At 44.6% G+C, this 21,021-nt stretch overlaps 1 protein-coding gene and 1 long non-coding RNA gene across 13 annotated transcripts in view; one reads left to right on the top strand and one right to left on the bottom strand.

Moving 5' to 3' along the window:
- The window catches only part of grb10b (growth factor receptor-bound protein 10b), a 242,701-nt gene that overhangs the window by 98,040 nt on the left and 123,640 nt on the right, over window positions 1–21,021 (bottom strand). For 11 of the 12 annotated variants that reach the window (XM_069912207.1, XM_069912206.1, XM_069912177.1 and 8 more), the window contains one exon: window positions 13,010–13,100. In XM_069912207.1, the coding sequence (XP_069768308.1) occupies window positions 13,010–13,100 (91 nt within the window). Of the gene's footprint in view, window positions 1–13,009; window positions 13,101–14,327; window positions 14,893–21,021 lie in introns of those variants that run through there. The other variant, XM_069912219.1, reaches the window with a different exon arrangement.
- The window catches only part of LOC138750108 (uncharacterized), a 53,049-nt gene continuing 47,400 nt past the window's right edge, over window positions 15,373–21,021 (top strand). Inside the window, exon 1 of the long non-coding RNA XR_011349073.1 lies at window positions 15,373–15,575. This is a non-coding gene — a long non-coding RNA (uncharacterized lncRNA). The remainder of the gene's footprint in view (window positions 15,576–21,021) is intronic.

Below are 21,021 nucleotides of genomic sequence, written 5' to 3' on the forward strand. Positions count from 1 at the left end.
TCACCTCTGCACTCAACACAATCAAACTTCAAAAGCTGGTGGATGAACTATCCTTGCTGGATTCTGGACTACTTGATAGGAAAACCTCAAGCACTGGTGTACCTCAGGGATATGTGCTCAGTGCACTACTGTTCACGCTGCTGACTAATGACTGCACTCCCAGATTTGGGTCAAACAGAATCTTTGTTTGCACATAACAGAAGTTGGCCTCATTGGCAACAATGGTGCATCGGCTTACTAACAGAAGGTTAGAGTGGTACAAGAACAATAGCCTGAGTTACAATGTAGACAAGTCAAAGGAGATGATTGTGGACTTCAGGAGGATATAGATCAACGAGTCTCCATTAGACATCTATAGTTCTGTGGTGGAGAGAGGGGAAAGTGCAAAGTTCCTTGGTGTGCATATAACCTATTCTGGATACACAGTACCTCCTCATTAGTCAGAATGCGCAGCACTGCCTACACTACCTAAGGGGGTTAAGGAAGGCAAGGCCTCATATGCCATATGTTGTTCATTGACTTCACCTGAGTGACAAGATTTTACAAGATCACAATGGATGGTGTCCTGCTTAATTGCATCATTGTTAGGTACAGTAGCTGTAAAGCATTGGTCCAGAAGTCTATGCAGAGGATCATCAAGACGGCAAGAAGATCACTGGGGTTATCCTTTCTTCTATTGATGACATTTTCTGGGAGCATTGCTTAAAAAGGACTCAAAGAATCCTATCCATCCAAAACATGATTATCTTTGACCTTTACCATAATCGTGGTGGAACAGGATAATCAAAATCAAGATTGCAAAGCTGGGAAATAGTTTATTTGCACAGGCTGTGAATTGGTTAATGGTATCCTGAAACCAAGTAAATCGTTCCAAAATGTTTATGAATAATTTAAATTGTATCTATGAATATCTTCTTCTTTGGCTTGGCTTCGCGGACGAAGATTTATGGAGGGGGTAAAAAGTCCACGTCAGCTGCAGGCTCGTTTGTGGCTGACAAGTCCGATGCGGGACAGGCAGACACGATTGCAGCGGTTGCAAGGGAAAATTGGTGGGTTGGGGTTGGGTGTTGGGTTTTTCCTCCTTTGCCTTTTGTCAGTGAGGTGGGCTCTGCGGTCTTCTTCAAAGGAGGTTGCTGCCCGCCAAACTGTGAGGCGCCAAGATGCACGGTTTGAGGCGTTATCAGCCCACTGGCGGTGGTCAATGTGGCAGGCACCAAGAGATTTCTTTAGGCAGTCCTTGTACCTTTTCTTTGGTGCACCTTTGTCACGGTGGCCAGTGGAGAGCTCGCCATATAACACGATCTTGGGAAGGCGATGGTCCTCCATTCTGGAGACGTGACCCATCCAGCGCAGCTGGATCTTCAGCAGCGTGGACTCGATGCTGTCGACCTCTGCCATCTCGAGTACTTCGACGTTAGGGGTGTAAGCGCTCCAATGGATGTTGAGGATGGAGCGGAGACATCGCTGGTGGAAGCGTTCTAGGAGCCGTAGGTGGTGCCGGTAGAGGACCCATGATTCGGAGCCGAACAGGAGTGTGGGTATGACAACGGCTCTGTATACGCTTATCTTTGTGAGGTTTTTCAGTTGGTTGTTTTTCCAGACTCTTTTGTGTAGTCTTCCAAAGGCGCTATTTGCCTTGGCGAGTCTGTTGTCTATCTCATTGTCGATCCTTGCATCTGATGAAATGGTGCAGCCGAGATAGGTAAACTGGTTGACCGTTTTGAGTTTTGTGTGCCCGATGGAGATGTGGGGGGGCTGGTAGTCATGGTGGGGAGCTGGCTGATGGAGGACCTCAGTTTTCTTCAGGCTGACTTCCAGGCCAACATTTTGGCAGTTTCCGCAAAGCAGGACGTCAAGCGCTGAAGAGCTGGCTCTGAATGGGCAACTAAAGCGGCATCATCTGCAAAGAGTAGTTCACGGACAAGTTTCTCTTGTGTCTTGGTGTGAGCTTGCAGGCGCCTCAGATTGAAGAGACTGCCATCCGTGCGGTACCAGATGTAAACAGCGTCTTCATTGTTGGGGTTTTTCATGGCTTGGTTCAGCATCATGCTGAAGAAGATTGAAAAGAGGGTTGGTGCGAGAACACAGCCTTGCTTCACGCCATTGTTAATGGAGAAGGGTTCAGAGAGCTCATTGCTGTATCTGACCCGACCTTGTTGGTTTTCGTGCAGTTGGATAATCATGTTGAGGAACTTTGGGGGACATCCGATGCGCTCTAGTATTTGCCAAAGCCCTTTCCTGCTCACGGTGTCGAAGGCTTTGGTGAGGTCAACAAAGGTGATGTAGAGTCCTTTGTTTTGTTCTCTGCACTTTTCTTGGAGCTGTCTGAGGGCAAAGACCATGTCAGTGGTTCCTCTGTTTGCGCGAAAGCCGCACTGTGATTCTGGGAGAATATTCTCGGCGACACTAGGTATTATTCTATTTAGTAGAATCCTAGCGAAGATTTTGCCTGCAATGGAGAGCAACGTGATTCCCCTGTAGTTTGAGCAGTCTGATTTCTCGCCTTTGTTTTTGTACAGGGTGATGATGGTGGCATCACGAAGATCCTGAGGCAGTTTTCCTTGGTCCCAACAAAGCTTGAAAAACTCATGCAGTTTGGCATGCAGAGTTTTGCCGCCAGCCTTCCAGACTTCTGGGGGGATTCCATCCATACCTGCTGCTTTGCCACTTTTCAGTTGTTCGATTGCCTTATATGTCTCATTCAGGGTGGGAACCTCATCCAACTCTAGCCTTAGGGGCTGTTGAGGGAGCTGGAGCAGGGTGGAATCTTGGACTGAGCGGTTGGCACTGAAAAGAGATTGGAAGTGTTCTGACCATCGGTTGAGGATGGAGATCTTGTCGCTGAGGAGGACTTTGCCGTCTGAGCTGCGCTGCGGGCTTTGGACTTGGGGTGAGGGGCCGTACACAGCCTTTAATGCCTCGTAGAAACCCCTGAAGTCGCCAATGTCCGCGCTGAGCTGTGTTCGTTTGGCGAGGCTAGTCCACCACTCATTTTGGATCTCCCGGAGTTTGCGCTGAAGATGGCTGCATGCGCGACGGAAGGCTTGTTTCTTCTCTGGACAGGACGGCTTTGTAAGGTGAGCCTGGTGGGCAGCTCGCTTCTTTGCCAGCAGCTCCTGGATTTCCTGGCTGTTTTCGTCAAACCAGTCCTTGTTTTTCCTGGAGGAGAAGCCCAGTACCTCTTCAGTGGATTGCAGTATGGTAGTCTTCAACTGATCCCAGAGGGTTTCAGGGGACGGGTCCGTGAGGCGGGTTGCAACGTCGAGCTTTGCTTTGAGGTTTGCCTGGAAGTTTCCTCTCGCTTCGTCTGACTGCAGGTTTCCAACATTGAACCTCTTTCTGGGGGCTTTATTGTTCCTGGGCTTTGGCTTAAAGTGAAGGTTGAGCTTGCAGCGAACCAGCCGGTGGTCAGTGTGGCATTCCGCGCTAGGCATGACCCTGGTGTGGAGCACATCTTGTTTGTCACTTTCTCGCACCAGGATGTAGTCCAGGAGGTGCCAGTGTTTGGATCGGGGATGCATCCAGGTGGTCTTAAGGCTGTCCCTCTGCTGAAAAAGGGTGTTTGTAATGACAAGTCGCTGTTCTGCGCAGAGCTCCAACAGGAGGCGCCCATTGTCGTTGCACTTGCCGACGCCATGCTTGCCCAGGATTCCTGGCCAGGTTTCTGAGTCTTTGCCAACACGAGCGTTGAAGTCGCCCAGGATGACAACCTTGTCGGCTGTAGGGGTACGTTGGATGAGGTTGCGCAGGTCGATGTAGAACTTGTTCTTTTCTGCTGGTTCCGCCTGGAGGGTTGGAGCATAGACACTGATGAGGGTGATGTGACGCTTGTTTTGAAGTGGGAGTCGCATGGACATGATTCGGTCCGAGAGGCCTGTCGGAAGGTTTTCGAGTTTGGAGGCAATGAAGCTCTTGACCACGAAGCCTACACCAGATAGGCGTCGTTCATCCGAAGGCTTGCCAGACCAGTAGAGTGTGTAGCCCGCGCCGCGTTCTTGGAGGCTGCCTACATCTGGCAGGCGGACTTCACTAAGAGCGGGTATGTCGATGTCAAGTCTGAGGAGTTCATGTGCAATGAGGGCAGACCGACGTTCAGGTCGGTGGCTGTCAGCCTTGTCTAGCATGGTTCTGATGTTCCAGCATGCGAGCTTGAGTTTGTGAGCATCTTTTGAGGGGGAGGACGTGGAGGGGGAGGACGTGGAGGGGGAGGACGTGGAGGGGGAGGACGTGGAGGGGGAGGACGTGGAGGGGGAGGACGTGGAGGAGGAGGACGTGGAGGGGGAGGACGTGGAGGGGGAGGACGTGGAGGGGGAGGACGTGGAGGGGGAGGACGTGGAGGGGGAGGACGTGGAGGGGGAGGACGTGGACCTGTCCTCGGGCCTGCGCAAAGGAGCTTTTAGGTGGAGTGCAGTGCGCGCAGTACTGGCCCCACCCTTTACACCCATGGTTCGTGTGCCGTGGCCACAGCCGTGGAGCAGCAGCGGCCCCGGTCCGGGCGAAGGGTAGACGGCAGCGGCCCCGATACGGGCAGGAGCAAGGGGGAGACGGCGGCCCCGGCCTCGGTCGAGTGAGGCAGGCGGAGGCCCCGGTCCGGGCAGGGAGTGGGAGGCGGCGGCCCCAGTCCAGGCACAGGGAGAGCAGCAGCAGCCCCGGCCCTGGTCCGGGCGAAGGGTAGACGGCGGCGGCCTCGATACGGGCAGGAGCAAGGGGGAGACGGCGGCCCCGGCCTCGGTCGTGTGAGGCAGGCGGAGGCCCCGATACGGGCAGAGAGTTGGAGGCGGCGGCCCCAGTCCAGGCACAGGGAGAGCAGCAGCGGCCCCGGCCCCGGTCCGGGCGAAGGGTAGACGGCGGCGGCCCCGATACGGGCAGGAGCAAGGAGGAGACGGCGGCCCCGGCCTCGGTCGAGTGAGGCAGGCGGAGGCCCCGGTCCGGACAGGGAGTGGGAGGCGGCGGCCCCAGTCCGGGCACAGGGAGAGCAGCAGCGGCCCCGGCCCCGGTCCGGGCGAAGGGTAGACGGCGGCGGCCCCGATCCGGGCAGGAGCAAGGGGGAGACGGCGGCCCCGGCCTCGGTCGAGTGGGGCAGGCGAAGGCCCCGATCCGGGCAGAGAGTGGGAGGCGGCGGCCCCAATCCAGGCACAGGGTGAACTGCGCCGGCCTCGGCCCCGGTCCGGGCAGTATGGACCGACCTAGGAGGGGAGGCAGGCCCCTCCAGCCCGGGTAAGAAACCTGCATAGGAGAAGGCCACTCCGATATAAAACCTACGACCCAAGGTATCTATGAATATATGGTCCAGATAAATGCTGTACTGTCTGGTTGTACATGTACAGTCTGATGATAATAAACTTCAACTTGAACTACATGCAAGTTTCTTTTTAAAAGCTTTTATGAATACAGTTGGACATAGATCATTACACTTCTTTTGTCATAGATTTTTCACCATAGAAACAAGTCCTTCAGCCCACTGTCTATTGTAGTCATTATGACTTGGACGAAGAGGAGGAGTTTGCAGAAAGGCTTATTTTGAGGAACTGACAAAGGATCTAGAATGTGTGGATTGGGATAAGTTGTTTTCAGGCAAGGATGTGCAAGATAAGTGCAGAACCTTCAAAGGTGAAATTTTGAGAGAACAGAGTTTGTATGTTCCTGACAGGATTAAAAGCAAAGTTTAACAGGCATAGGGAACCTTGGTTTTTGAGGGACATTGGAGATCTGGGTTGGAAGAAGAGAGGTGTATAGAAGTATAGGCAACATGGAGCAAATAAAGTACTTGAGGAGTATAAAAATGCAAGAAAAACTTCAAAGAATTCAAGAAGGCAAAAAAAATAAGGTTGCCTTGGCAGACAACGTGAAAGAAAATCCTAAGGTTTACACAGGTATATTAGAGCCAAAGGACAGTAATGGACAAAATTGGTCCCCTATTATGATCAGAGTGGTTGGTTTTAATGGAGCCAAAAGAGATGGGGGAGATCATAAATGTTTTATCTATCAGTATTCACTCAGCAAACAGGTACAGAGTCGAGGGAAGTAGGGAAAACAGGCAGAGAGATCATGCAATTTATAAAGAAGAGGAGGAAGTCCTTGCTGTCTTAAAGCAAATAAGGGTGGATAAATCCCCAGGGCCTGACAAGATATTCTCTCTGACCTTGAGGGAGGTTAATGTAGAAATTGTAGGGACAATGGCAGAAATATTTAAAATGCCCTTAGCCATGGGTGTGGTGCCTGAGGATTGGAGGGTAGTTCACGCTGTTAAATTGCTAAAAGGCTCCAAAAGTAACCCTGTAAATTATAGGCTGGTGAGCCTGACATCAGTAGTAGATAAATTATTGGAAGATGTTCTAAGAGATTGGATATATAATTATTTAGATAGCCAGAAACTGATTAGGGATAGTCAATGTGGCTTTGTGTGTGGTAAGTCACGTTTAACCAATCAAAGTTTTTGAAGGAGGTTGCCAAAAAGTTGAAGGGAAGTCTGGATGTTGTATACATGAACTTTAGTAAGGTTTTCGACAAGGTCCCATATGGAAGGTTAATCAGGAAGATTCAGACACTAGGTATTCATGGTGAAGTAGTGAACTGGATTTGATAATGGTTGGAATGCAGAAACCAGAGAGTAGTAGTGGATGATTGCTTCCTTGATGGGAGGCTTATGACTAGTGCTGTGCCTCAGGGATCAATGCTGGGACCATTGTTGTTTGTCAGCTATAATCAATGATCTAAATGATCATTTGGAAAATTGGATCAGCAAGTTTGCTGATGACACAAAGATTGGAGGTGTTGTGAACAGTGTTCAAAGCTTGCAGAGGGATTTGGACCAGCTAGAAAAAAGACAGATGGAATTGAATGCAGACAAGTGTGAAATGTTGCATTTTGGAAGGACAAACCAAGAAAAGATGTACATGGTTATGGTAGGCATTGAGGAGTGTGGTAGAATAGAGGGACTTAGGAATATAGATACATAATTCCCTGAAAGTTGTGTCACAGGTGGATAGGTTTGCAAAGAGCTTTTGACATACTGGCCTTCACAAATCTAAGTACTGAGTATAGAAATTGGGACGTTATGGTAAAATTGTATAAGACACTGGTGAGGCCAAATTTGTAGCATTGTGTGCAGTTTTGGTAACCTAACTATAAGATAGAGTGCAGAGAAGATTTACTAGGATGGAAATGAGTCACAGGGAAAGGTTAAACAAGTTAGGACTTTAATGCTTAGACTATAGAAGAATGAGGGGAAATATGATAGAGGTATTTAAAATTATGAAGGGGATAGAATAAATGTAGACAGGTTTTTTCCACTGAGGGTAGGTGAAATACATACCAGAGTTTTTTGGATTAAGGGTGAAAGGGAAAAATGCTTAGAGGAATGTGAGGGGGAACTACTTCACACAGAGTGGTGGAAGTGTGGAACAGGCTGCCAGCTGAGGTGGTGAAAGCTGGTTCAATTTTAACATTTAAGAATTTGGACAGGTACATGGATGAGAGAGGTATCGAAAGCTATGGATTGGGTGCAGGTCAGTGGGTCTAGCCAAAATAAAAGGTTCTACACAGGCGAGAAGGGCTTAATGTCTGTGCTGTTGTGTTCTATGGTTGATAGGGTAGTTAAAATGACATGGGGGGTGACCTTCATTAGGTAGAGGATTGAGTTCAAGAACTGAGGTAATGTCACAGTTCACTAAAACCCAGGCTTGACAACACTTCAAATATTGCATTCATTCCTGGTTGCCTCCTTACAGGAAGGATGTTGATGCTTTGGAGATTGGAGAACAGGAGTTATGAAGTAAGGATGACTGGGCTTTTCTCTTTGGAGCAACAAAGGACAAGAGGTGACTTGCTTGCCTTGTCCATGGTAATTCAAGAACAGTATATACTTGTAAGTTGTGATGTAATATTTGTAGATGTATTTGGGAGATAAATTGGTAAAATTAGAGTAGGTTACATACACACATTTTAAAACAGATCTTATTTGAAATACTGAAGAATTCATATTCAGTGACATTACAGAAACTATGGAGAATGCTATACACATTTCACAAGTAGGTGCTAATTGAAATGAATGGACTGGAGACAGGTCATCTGTGTTGAACATTTTTATAAGACTTCTGACCTTTCTGCAAAGTGCTCACTCAAAGGTAACTCCTGGGTTCTTGACCTAAAAACAACAGATGGGAGCAGAAGGCTAACTCCTATTGTTTGCTGGAGAAGGAGGGGTTTTTGCAAGTTAGAGAGACAGAGCTGAATGTTGTCAGCAGGAGAAGCTTGTTGGAACTGAAACAAAAGCTCCAGAGTGGCGGATGGCTGGAAGTACTATCTGTCTGATGTTTTTCTTGGAATAAGGTACTCAGTGGTAGCCTGACTGATGTTTTTCTTGGAATAAAGTACTCAGTGGTAGCCTGAAAGAAAGGGGTTAACATCTGGAGAACCCTAATGGGGCAAGTTTCATCAGCAAGACATTGAGGTTACTAATGGTGGTACCTCAGTTGTGGAAATCCTGGAAAAATAAATCTCTCTCTGCAAACCCTACGAGAACCTTCCTGAGTGGTACACATTTACCTTTCGAGCACCAAAGCCTGTTGGACTTTATACATGTTAAATTCTGTACACAGTATAAGAATTGCCTGCAACCAGTGAACTTGGAAGAATGAGAAGTGAGATTGAACTCTGAACCAAAGAACTTTTCTTAAATTTACACACACACATCACATATACGTGTGCTTAGAATTAGAAGGGGGTTAAGTTGGGCTAGTCAAGTTAACAGAGATAAGTTAAAGTTTGATTCTGCTACCATATAAACCATTACTGCACAGAAACAGGCCAGTTCAGCCCTTCTAGTCCATGCCGAACACCTTCTCCCACCTCGTCCCATTGATCCACACCCAGCCAATAACCTTCCATGCCTCTCTCATCTATAGACCAATCCAATCTTGGAAAAAACAGCAAATCACAAAAAAAAGCCATGATGAATCAGTTAAGTACAATTTTAAATCTAACTGTTCAAAGGTTGTATCAAGTTCAAAATTGTGGAAAAAAATAATGATTTGAATCGATTTAAAAATAGTACAAGTTCATACAGTACTTAACAAACAAGCACAGTTAATGATTAGCCAGCCTTTAGCCAATCTTACCGGTATGGTCTAGCGACTCAGCTCTATTGTTTATTATGTATTGCATATTACAAGATGACTGTGACAAATTGGCCACAAAACCAATGCCCCCGACACATTTGGACCAGAATTCTAAGAATTTCCCAGGTGCTTTTAGTGGATTGAAATCTTGTTAAGTACATCATGTTTAAAGATAATTAAAACCAACTTTTGTTTAAGTAACTACTTGGTAACTACTTGTCTTGGTGAATATCTTTTGCTGCTGGGCTTTGGGGTCCTTTGGGCTTGTAACAAAGTCATGGATTTTTTTATTGGACCAATTTTTTTTTTTGGTAAAATTTACACAGCAAGTTCGCATTTGGGGCATTGGGATTCCAGATTGGGGGGGGGGGGGGGGGGTGGCGACTGAGGTGAGGATCGGTGGTTGGGGCATTAGGAGTTCAGATGGGTAGGCTGCTGAGGCAAGGATCAACAGCAGGGGTGTTGGGAACTCGGATGGGTGGGTGGCTAAGGTGAGGATCAGGGGAGCTCATTGGGCTGGCAGAAGAGGTGAAAATCTGCAATCGGGGTGTTGAGAGCTCAGGTGGGCAATCGTGTCATGAGCTCAGGTGAGCAGGTGTCTGGGATGAGGATCTGCAGTCAAGGCATTGGGAGCTCAGATGGGTGGATGTTCATGGCATTGGGAACTAAGATGAGAGAACCGAAGGGGGCGAGGAGTGAGGCTCTGGCGGGCGGCTGAGGGAAGGGTCCACAGTCAGCGTTGCGCACGCTGATGGGCATGTGGCTGGGACAAGGATCAACAGTCGGGACTTTGGGAGCTCTGGTGGCCAGGCATTCACAATGTTGTGAGCTTGGGTGGGCGGGCAGTCAGGGCCCAAAATAAGGGATGTTGAATTTTACACAGGATCAACTATTACATGAGAATATATGGACTTGTTAAATACCACTTAATTATTGAGAGAACCTAATTCCATCACCTCTTAAGTGGTTTTCAGATTAATAGAACACTGCAGCACAGTACAGGTCCTTCAGGTCTTGATGTTGTGCCAACCCATTTTTTTTAAAAAACCTAAATCTACCCTGCCTCGTAATCCTCTATTTTCTTTCATTCATGTGCCTCAGTCTCTTAAATTCCCCTAATGTTGCAGCCTCCCTAATGAGGCATTCCAGGCACCCACAACTCTGCATAATTAAAAATAAAACTTGTCCCCGAACCTCCCTCCTTTAACTTTGTACATGTGCCCTCTGGTGTTTGGAATTCCTGCCCTGGGAAACAGGTGTTGGCTGTCCACCCTATCTATGCCTCTCAATCTTGTAGACCTCTATTAAGTCTCCTATTTCTACTCTCTGAAAAGTCCCAGTTCTACTAACCTTGCCTCCTAAGACTTGTTTTTCTATCCAGGCAACATCCTGGAAAATCTCATCTGCACCCTCTCCATAACTTCCATATCCTTCCTATAATGAGGAGACGAGAACTAACACAATACTCTAATTTCATCAGAGATTTGCAGAGTTGCAACATGTCCTCTCTACTCCTGAATTCAATCCCCCTATTAAGGAAGCCCAGCATCATATAGGCCTTCTTAACTGTCTTATCAACCTGTGGTGACCTTGAGGGATATATGGATTTGAACCCCAAGGTCCCTCTGCTCATCCACACTCTTAAATATCTGACCATTAACCCTGTACTCAGCCTTCTGGTTTGTTCTTCCAAAATGCATCACCTCACACTTACCTGGATTGAACTCCATCTGCCACTCTTCTGCCAACTCTACACCCTGTTTATATCCTCTTGTAACCTTGCAACAACCTTCAGCTCCACCTACAACTCCTCCATCCTTCGTGTCATCTGAAAACACTGACCCATCCTTCAGTCTCTTCATCCAGGTCATTAATAAAAATCACTAAGAACATGGGTCCCAAAACAGAACCTTGTGGAACTCCACTGGTCACCAACCTCCAGACAGAATACTTTCCTTCCACTACAACTCTCTGCTTTCTTCCTGCAAGCCACTTTTTAAAAAAATCCACACTGCCAAGGTTCCAATGATGAGTCTTTCTTGGGGGAACCTTGTCAAATGCCTTGCTAAAATCCATGTAGACCACATTTACTGCCATACTATCATCAACTTTTTGTTACCTCCTCAAAACTCAATTAGGCATGTTCTTCCCTTCACAAAGCCATGCTGACCATCCTTGAGTAGACTGTACTTCTCCAAATGCTCATAGATTCAATACTTAAAATCTTCTCCATTAGTTTACACACCACTGACATAAGACATAATTCTCTTTATTACCTTGTTAAAATAAAGGAACCACATTTGCCATTCTCCAATATTCCAGCACCTCCTCTGCAGCCAAAGAGGATTCAAAGATCATAACCAATGCCCAGCTATCTGTTCCAACAGCAACCTGGGGTATATCACATCCAGCCCTGGGGAACCATCAAATCCTGATGTTTTTAAGAAGATCCAACATTTTCTCCACATTGTCCAGCACATAGGCCTATTTCTATTTTGATCTCATCCTGATCAATATCATTTTCTCTTGTGAAATTCATCTGTGTGTGGGGGAAAAATTCTCCCTGATCCCCTGTAAGCTACTTTGCTTCTCACCATCTGCCTATGTTCACCTGGATTTTGGACATCAACACCACCCCACCCCCTTCCAAACCAATACACTTCTTCATCAGGTCACACCTCTGTTCCATAAAAATCAAATCCAGCCAATCCCAATCTCTCATTATAATTTAAATGTTCCAATCTAAACAACATCCTGGTGAACCACCTCTGCACCCCTTCCAGTGCAACCAAGTCCTTCCTATTTCTGCATGAACTGCACACAATATTGGTGTCCTAATCAGTATCTTATAAAATTGTAACATGGTGTCCTTGTTCTCATATGCTATATTACTGTTGATGAAGGCAAGCATCCCATATACCTTCTTCACTATCTATCTATCTGTGCTACTACTATTAGGGAATTAATGGACTCGTATCCTAAGGTCCCCCTCTTCATCAATATTGCCTTTCATCAAAACTCCCTGCGGCCCAACCATTTACTATGCACTGCTCTCATTCAACCTTATGAAATGAAATACTTTGCACTTGTCAAAATTAAATCCCACTTGCCATTACTCCTCCCAACTTATTATCAAAATAGATGGCTGACCAGTGCTTGAATTGTAACATATTTGTTTATTTAAGAACCAAAATATACAAAGAATTGCTTTTTTTTTCTTATAACAAGTCCAAGCCCTGAAGGATCATTGCTATAAATCCCATCAGGAGGTTGTACAGGTCAAACATCATATCAAAAATGGATAAAAAATGGATAATTCCTAAGTATTACTAATTTTTTTTGGTAAAAGATGGCTTTAAATTATAAATTTTCGATTTACCAAACATTATGGAAAAATTAAATGTCATAAAGCAGACCAGATGAGAAACAAGTAATTTATCACCCAACTGTATCTCAGAGAAGTGAATGAATTCAGCCATCATTGAGTTCTCTGATGGCAGCATAACAAACCAGTGTTTGGATTGGATTTAACCAAAATAACATCATTCTTAACCCAGGGATGAGCATGCAGTGAATATTAAAAGATGTAAACCAAAGGAATGCCTCTATAACTAAAGCAGTCATTGTCAGTTTTTCTTTCTAATTTTATTTCAGGTAAAAACTCTGGAAAATTTTCGGCATTGGTTGACAGACACATTCTCAACTCCATTCTAACTCTTTACTTATAATAGATTGAAGGAAAATGGGGTCTTCCTCCCCCCCCCGCCCAGTAATAGATTGAAGGAAAATGGGGTCTTCCCCCCGGTTGAGTCTCTTAATTCTTTAAATCTGAATAAATTTCCTCTACCTCACTTCATTTTAAACCCACAGCAGATACAACAAATACAAACCTTGATTATTAGTTGAATTATGACTGCATGAAGTTTGGAAACTAGCTCCAATTGTCTTCCCAGTTCTGTGTGATGACCGATCTACATCATCCTGAAATAGACAAAGTTAAATAGGTAATTGTCCTTAAGAAATTTATTGTACACTTCACACATAATATTGATCTCCCATATTCTCTATTCAAAAAAGAGGAACCTTTAATATATATAACATAACATGGTGATGTTAATTACATGAATGCAGGAAGGCATATATTTGTACACATTCACTAGTTGCTTAAAAGCTGGAAATTTGCAGCAAAGTTGCATGCAAAAGGAACATTTGTAAAAACTGGCTGTGTAAATACTTGTTTCATCACTGAAATACTGTTCTGTATTTGTACTGAAGTACAATTCTTTGTTAAATATGTTCGCTTTCTGCTGCAACAATTCCCTGATTCCACACATGAATAAACTGCAGTATCAGGGATTAAGTTAACTTTTTTCAGAAATGTGATTTCTTTTGGAAATAATTTTCAAGATTAATCAAACAGGAAACCTAGAGAAAAGTACGATGTCTATCTGTAGTGGCTAGCAATAGAACAAACTTTGCTTGTAATACTAAGCAAATAGTCAACAGCAATGACAGTGATTTCAAATCCATTCCAAATTTTAAGAATGATTTTTAATTAATCAGGAACAACACAGAATATGCTTTCAGATCATACATTTAGAAACAATGTCCACTACATTGATAAGTGCATTCTGTACATAGAACAAAGGAAAGCTGGGAGAACTCAGCAGATCATGTAGCATCCATGGATCAAATTGATTAGTCAGTATTCAGGTTATAATCCTTCATAACTAACATGAGAGGATATAATGGGTGGGGGAAAAAAAGAGGGTGGAGCCAGGATGTGATAGTGTTCTGGATAGAAGATGTGTTAAGGTACAAGACCATTGGGAGGGAGGAAGAAGAAAGGTTAGAAAGAAAAGTGAGAATGGAAATATGAAATGAGATAGATATGAGGGTTACTGAAAATAAGAAAATTTAAAGTTTATGCCATTGCGTTTAAGGCTGTTTAGGAGAAATTTTGTTCACTTGTTTAGCTTCACTCTGGCAACGAATGAGGCAGAGGACAGACGTGCTGTCTGTGTGGGAATGATAAGGGGAATTAAATTGGCTTGCAACTGGCAGTTCCAACTTGCACTTAAGAGTATAATTGCTGAGCAATGCAGACATTCAACTGGTGTTTGGACTCCCTGATGTAGAAGAGGCAACACCCAGTGCACCAAATGCAATGGATTAGGTTAGATGAGGTGCATGTAAATTTTTCTTTACCTAGAAGGTCTGTTTATGGCCTTGGATGGAGGTAGTGGGGAGAGATAGCAACAAACTTTCTACAGGAAATGACCATGGGAGTAGAAGAATTGAAGAGGAAGGAAGAGCATATACCAAGGAGATGCACTGTAAATGATCCCTGCAATAAATAGACAATGGTGGAGAGTGAAAGATGTGACTGGTAGTTGGATCTTGTTGAAGTTGGCAGAAATGTCAAAGAGTGACATGTTGGATGTGGATATTGGTAGGAAGAACCAAGAGAACTCTATCCTTGCTTTGTCTGGGCTGGAAGGAGGGTGAGGTGGGATAAGAGCAAAAGTACAAGAAATGCATGGGGAAGCCACATTTCTCAAAAGATATTATAGTCATCCTGGAGTGCAAGACCTCATCCCAGGAACAGATGCAGGAGTAGTGGAAGAATTTGGAGAAAGGAATTGTCAATCCCTTGACTGTATAAATGAGTTGCAGAAAAATTGGGAAGTGTTACTGGAGTAGGATTGGAAAGGGCACTTTTCCACATACTAGTCAAAAAGGCAGTCATAACTAAAGTCCACTGTTAAACTCCAGTTTGAAGAAACTAAAAGATCATAAGAAATGCTGTATGGATAAGAACCAGTTTCACCAAGCAGTGGAGAGCCACACAAAAGCTGCACATGTTGGAATCTTGAGCAAGAAAATAATTGCTGGAGGAACTCAGCAGGTCAGACTACACCCTTGAGTGGAAATGGTCACTGGAAAGTTTCAGGTCTGGACATTTATCCTGAGTGACTTGGCATTCAAGAAAGAAGCAGAGGACCCTAATGCCTTCCTGATGTGTATAGGGTTTGCACATGGTGATAAGGCAGGGCGGGGGCGGGGGGGGGGGGGGTCAGGAAGGGAAGTTAACAAAAAGGTAGAAGTGTGGCTGTGTGAGCAGTGGAAGAAACGCAGCCACTTTGTTGAGGGTTGTTAACGACTGTTTTTATTCAAATTCAGCGCGCCACTTTAAGGGCAGCATGAGCTCAGTCACCTGGTGCATTATGACCTCATAATTGTTGTCCAGGGTGTGTGTGTGAAGAGATGCTGGAGTCAGAAAAACCTCTGACAATTCCATTTCCCCATGGCTGCCCCGCCACATAGTGATACAAGCAGGGCTGGTTCGCCATGAGGATGTGCACTGCCATGCAAGCATGAATTGTGTCAAGTAGGTGGGAAAGAACTGGACAAGGGAGGACAAAATGGAGTTGAGGTATGAAGATGAATTCAGAGGTAAAGTTCTGCGTGTGAATCTTAAATAGTAAATAGAACTGGGTGGTGTGGGACGAGGGTACTATCAGGTTGGGGGTCTAGTGGTCCCACTTATCTTAATACATGAATACATACTTGACTCAAAGAAATACAACTTTATGCAAATCCTACCATACATTTTTTTAAATATTTTCCAGACTACTATTACTAATAATAATATTTTGAGGTATTCATTAGTGACTGGATGATTATATATATTCAATTAATTGTATTGGGTGATTATTCAATAAAATGAAATTATAGCAAGTGTATCTACGATGATATTTTACGATAGAAAACTGACAATTCTGATTCCTGGAATAATTGCAGAGAATCACATGACCCTGCTGTCTGAAAGCTCAAAGGTCACATCACCTTCTAATCAAGGTTGGACTCCAGCCACCCATTAGTGCACACCTTACCACTGGTTCATTTAAATAATTCAGTGTCATTATTGGGCAGTCAGTCAGCTCAGAACGGTATAAACTCCAACATGTGGAACATTTTTCTCTCTCTCTGCTCCTTGATCCTGATTATGAGCACTACTCCTCGTCAGGTCACTTAACAGTGGACGTGGTTGGCAGAGACATTGGAAAGGTGTGCACTACACTTAGAGCAGGACCGTAGCATTGTTTGCCAGTACCTGTATAACCATATAACAATTACAGTATGGAAACAGGCCATCTTGGCCTCTCCAGTCCACACTGATTTAAGTGAACTCCACTAGTCCTTGCTCCCTGCCCATGACCCTCCAATCCCCTCACATCCATGCTCTCATCCAACCTTCTCTTAAATGACAAAATTGACCCTGCTGCAACCACCTCTTCTGGAAGGTCAGCTACCACTCTGAGTGAAGAAGCTTCTTCTTATGTTACTCATGTTTTTCCCCCAACCCTTAACTTATGACCCCTCGTTCCAATCTCACCTAAAGGGGAAGAGCCTATTCACATCTACTCTATCTATCCCCCTCATAATTTTATATACCTCTATCAAATCTCCCCTCAACCTTCTATGCTCCAATGAATAAAGGCCAAGTCTACTCAATCTTTCTTTGTATTCCAGATACTGCAATCCAGGCAACATTTTACTAAATCTTCTCTGCACCCTCTCTACATTATTGATATCCTTCCTATAATTTGGGGAAAAGAACTGCACACAATATTCCAAATTTGGCCTCATCAATGCCTAGAATAGTCTCAACATCACCTCCCAGCTCCTATATCCTATGCTTTAATTTATAAAGACCTGCATACCAAAAGCCGCCTTTACCACCCTATCTACAAGAAATGATGAACCATTATTCCAAGATCTCTCTGTTCCTCTGCATTCTTCAATGCCCTCCCCTTCACTGCATATGTCCTATTTTGGTTATTCTTCCCAAAATGAAGCGCCACATTTATCTACATTAAACTCCATCTGCCACCTTTCAGCCCACTCTTCTATGCAGTCCCCGAAAGCCATCCTCTATCCACAACTTCCCCTATTTTTGTATCATCTGCATATTTACTCACACAATTTACCAGTCCAATCATCCAAATCATTAATGTAAATGAGGAACAAGAAGGGATACCGCTAATCACTGGCCTCCATCCTGATACAGTTATCCACCATGACTCTCTGACATCTTTCTTCTAGCCTGAACTCATTTGACTATCTCAACATTAATCTGTAGTGACTAAACCTTCCTCACCAACCTTCCATGTGGAACCTTATCGAAAACCATATTGAAATCCAAATAGACTACATCTACTGCTCTACCCTCATCAATCTTTCTAGAAATTCCTCAAAAAATTCATCAAGAGTTGTCAAACATGACCTTCCCCTCACAAACCCATGTTGGGTGTTCGAGATCAATCCTTGTCTCTCTAGATACTTATACATATTATCGCTAAGAATACTTTCCATTAGTTTACCAACCACTGATGTCAAACTTTCTGGCCAATAATTGCTGTGCCTACACCTGGAGCCCTTTTTAAACAGAGGAACCATGTTTGCAACACGCCAATCCTGCAGCACTACATCTTCCTCTGGTGAGTGTTGAAAAATCACTGTCAGAGCCTCCGCTATTTCCTCCCTGACTTCCATCAAATTCCTGAGGAAAATCCCGTTGGGACTTCTCTATCCACCTTTATATTCCTCAGAAGTTCCAACACCCCCTCTTTCCTAATCCCTAGGTTTTCCATAATTTTGCCTCACTTATCCTACACAATTTCATATTCTTTTCCCTAGTGAATACTGATGAGAAGAACTCATTCAATATCTCCCCCATCTCATTTGGCTCCTCACACATTTTTCTGCTATGATTCTCTAGTGGACCAATTCTATCCATCACTCTCATTTTGCTATTCACATATTTGTAAAAACCCTTCGGATTTATTTTCACCTGTTCACTCTAGCCACCTTGTATCTACTTTTCGCTATCCTAATTTCCTTCTTAAACTTCTTTCCACAATCCATGCATCTTCCAAGCATCTCATCCATACCTTGCTTCCTGTATTTAATGTAGGCTTCCCTTTTATCTCGAACCAACTTCCTAATCTCCCTTGAAAACCACAGCTCTCTTGAATATTTGGCCCTGCCTTTTATCCCAACAGGAACATAAAGATTCTGCACTCTCAAAATCTCACTTTTAAATGCCCTCCAATTCTCCTCTACCTCCTTCCCAACAAACAAATTAGCCCAAACCAATCCCTGCAAATCCCTTCTCGTTTCGTCAAATCAGGCTTTACCCCACTCAAAAACCTTCATCGTCGGACCAGACCTATCCCCTTTCATAATTATGTTGAAACTAATGGTACTATGATCACTGGATCTGAAGTGCTCCTCAACACCCACCTCAGTCACCTGCCCGATATCATTCCCCAACAGTAGATCCAACACTACCCCTTTTCTAGTGGTTACTTCAAAATATTGCTGCAAAAAAAACTCTCCTGCACACATTTTACAAATTGTAAGCTATCTAGCCCTTTCACTGAATGCATCTCTCAATCTATATTAGGAAAATTAAAATCCCAACTAACACAACCCTGTGCTTATTGCACACCTCAGCTACTATTTCCTTTCACATTTGCTCCTCCAGTTCTCGCTCCTCACTAGGTGGTCTATAAATACACCCCTATAATTGTAACCTCACCTTTTCTATCTTTTTAATTCCACCCACACCAACTCCCTTGACGAGCCCTCCAATCTATCATGCATCAGCACTACTGTTATATTTTCGATCACAAGTAAAGCTACACCTCCCCTTACCGCTCCAAATCTATCACACCAAAAGCAGCGAAATCCCGGAATATTTAACTGCCAGTCACATCCCTCCTGCAACCACTTCTCAATAATTGCCAGCACGTCATACTGCCAAGTGCCTTTCCACACCTTCAGCTCATCCACCTTCCTTACAATAATCTAGCATTAAAGTAAATGCATTTCAGAGATATCACATATACCTTATGCTTATCCCCCTCTTTATGGTCAACTCTTATTTATTACCATTATTTCCCCCCCTCCATCATAGCACCAATCCCTTTCCTCCTTGACCATCTGCCCTTCCACTTCCAAATTTTGTCTACAAGCTTTCTCTCTTTGCCAACAAACCTTCTCTCTGCTGTCCTCTCTTTTAAGGACCCTTCCCCCAACCATACTAGTTTAAAGCCCCCTTAATAGCCCTAGCAAATGCCCCTGCCAGGATCCTGGTTCCTCTGGGATTCAGATGCAATCTGTTCATTCAGTACAGGTCCCACCTCCCCAGAATAGATCCCAGTGATCCAAGAAATCTAATCCCTGCCCCTTTAGCCATGCATTCATCCTCCACCTGATTCTATTCTTGACCTTACTATTACGTGGCACAGGTCGTAATCCAGAGATGACCCCCTTTGCATCCTTAGCTCCTTACCTAACTCCTTATATTCATTTTTCTGGACCACTTCCTCCTTCCTCCCTATATCGTTGGTACCAACATGTACCACAACCTCTGGTTCATGACCCTCCCCTTTTAGGATGTCTTGGACATGAGAAGTTGCATCCTGGACCCTGGCACCAGGAAGGCAAACCACCATCCTTTATCATATCCACAGAATCCTCTATCAGTCCTCCTGACCATTGAATCCCCTATAACTATGGCTCTCCTCTTCCCTACCCTTTTGGGCTACAAAGGCTGGCCTTGTGCCAGCGGTACAACCACTACTGCCTCCCCTCTCCCCCTCCTCCCCCCCCCCCCCCAACAGTACTCAAGGAGAAGTACTGACTTTTGAGGACTATAGGCATAGGAGCCCTCTCTTGAACCTGACTCTTCCCTTTCCCTCTCCTAACAGTAATGAACTGACTCTCTTCCCATGGTCCTGGTGAGAACACTTGGATATCACTCCTATCTACGACTGCCTCTCTCTCCCTAACTTGGTCCCTGAGACGCTGCAGCTCAGCACACCTAGTACAGACGTGGATGTCTGGGAGGCTAGAAGACTCCAGGACCTCCCACATCTGACACTGAGAGCAGCAAACTGCTCTCACACACATCCCATCTCTCTTCTCTTTCCCCCTCTTCTCTTCCCCCCCCCCACCTCACCATACAAAGGGAAAAAAATAGGCACAATATGTGCCAAATATACAGTCTTAATCCAGATATGCTCTCTGAACCCTCTCAAGTCAAAGCCTCGAAGCCCCACTCACTCATTGGGCCGCTCCTTATCCTTACCCTCCTTTTATTGGCCCTTGACCAATTAACCCTGTCAGTAAATAATCTTCAATTAGCTTCAACTGACATCTAGACTTCACCTATTTTCCCCATTATTTGTTAGCTGCACCTAGCCATCCCAACGGGCATGTGGAGGGAGATGAAAAGATTATCCTTTACATGCTGTAAGAGATTAAATATGAATTTTACATCAGAACAGATAAAATTCTCACTTTTGGTCATAGCACATCAAGTTAATTTTCTCACAGATCATTAAGAAATTTCTGTCCTACCAAACATAACATAACAATTTACAGCACGGAAACAGGCCATTAGGCCCTTCTAGTCTGCACCGAACCAAACACCCCTCTCTGCACAATGCCCATAACCCTCCATCTTCTTCTCATCCATATATCTGTCCAACCTTTTCTTAAATAATACAATTAACTCCACCGCCACTATTTCTCCCGGAAGCTCATTCCACACGGCTACCACTCTCTGAGTAAAGAAGTTCCCCCTCATGTTACATCTAAACCTCTGCCCCTTAATTCTTAACTCATGTCCTCTTGTTTTAATCTTTCCTCCTCTTAACGGAAATAGTCTATCCACATCCACTCTGTCTATCCCTTTCATAATCTTAAATACTTCTATCAAATCCCCTCTCAATCTTCTACGCTCCAAAGAATAAAGACCTAATCTGTCCAATCTCTCCCTATACTCTAGATGCTTAAACCCAGGTAACATTCTGGTAAACCTTCTCTG

This window comes from Narcine bancroftii, chromosome 1, assembly GCF_036971445.1.
Source record: "Narcine bancroftii isolate sNarBan1 chromosome 1, sNarBan1.hap1, whole genome shotgun sequence".
NCBI lineage: Eukaryota > Metazoa > Chordata > Chondrichthyes > Torpediniformes > Narcinidae > Narcine > Narcine bancroftii.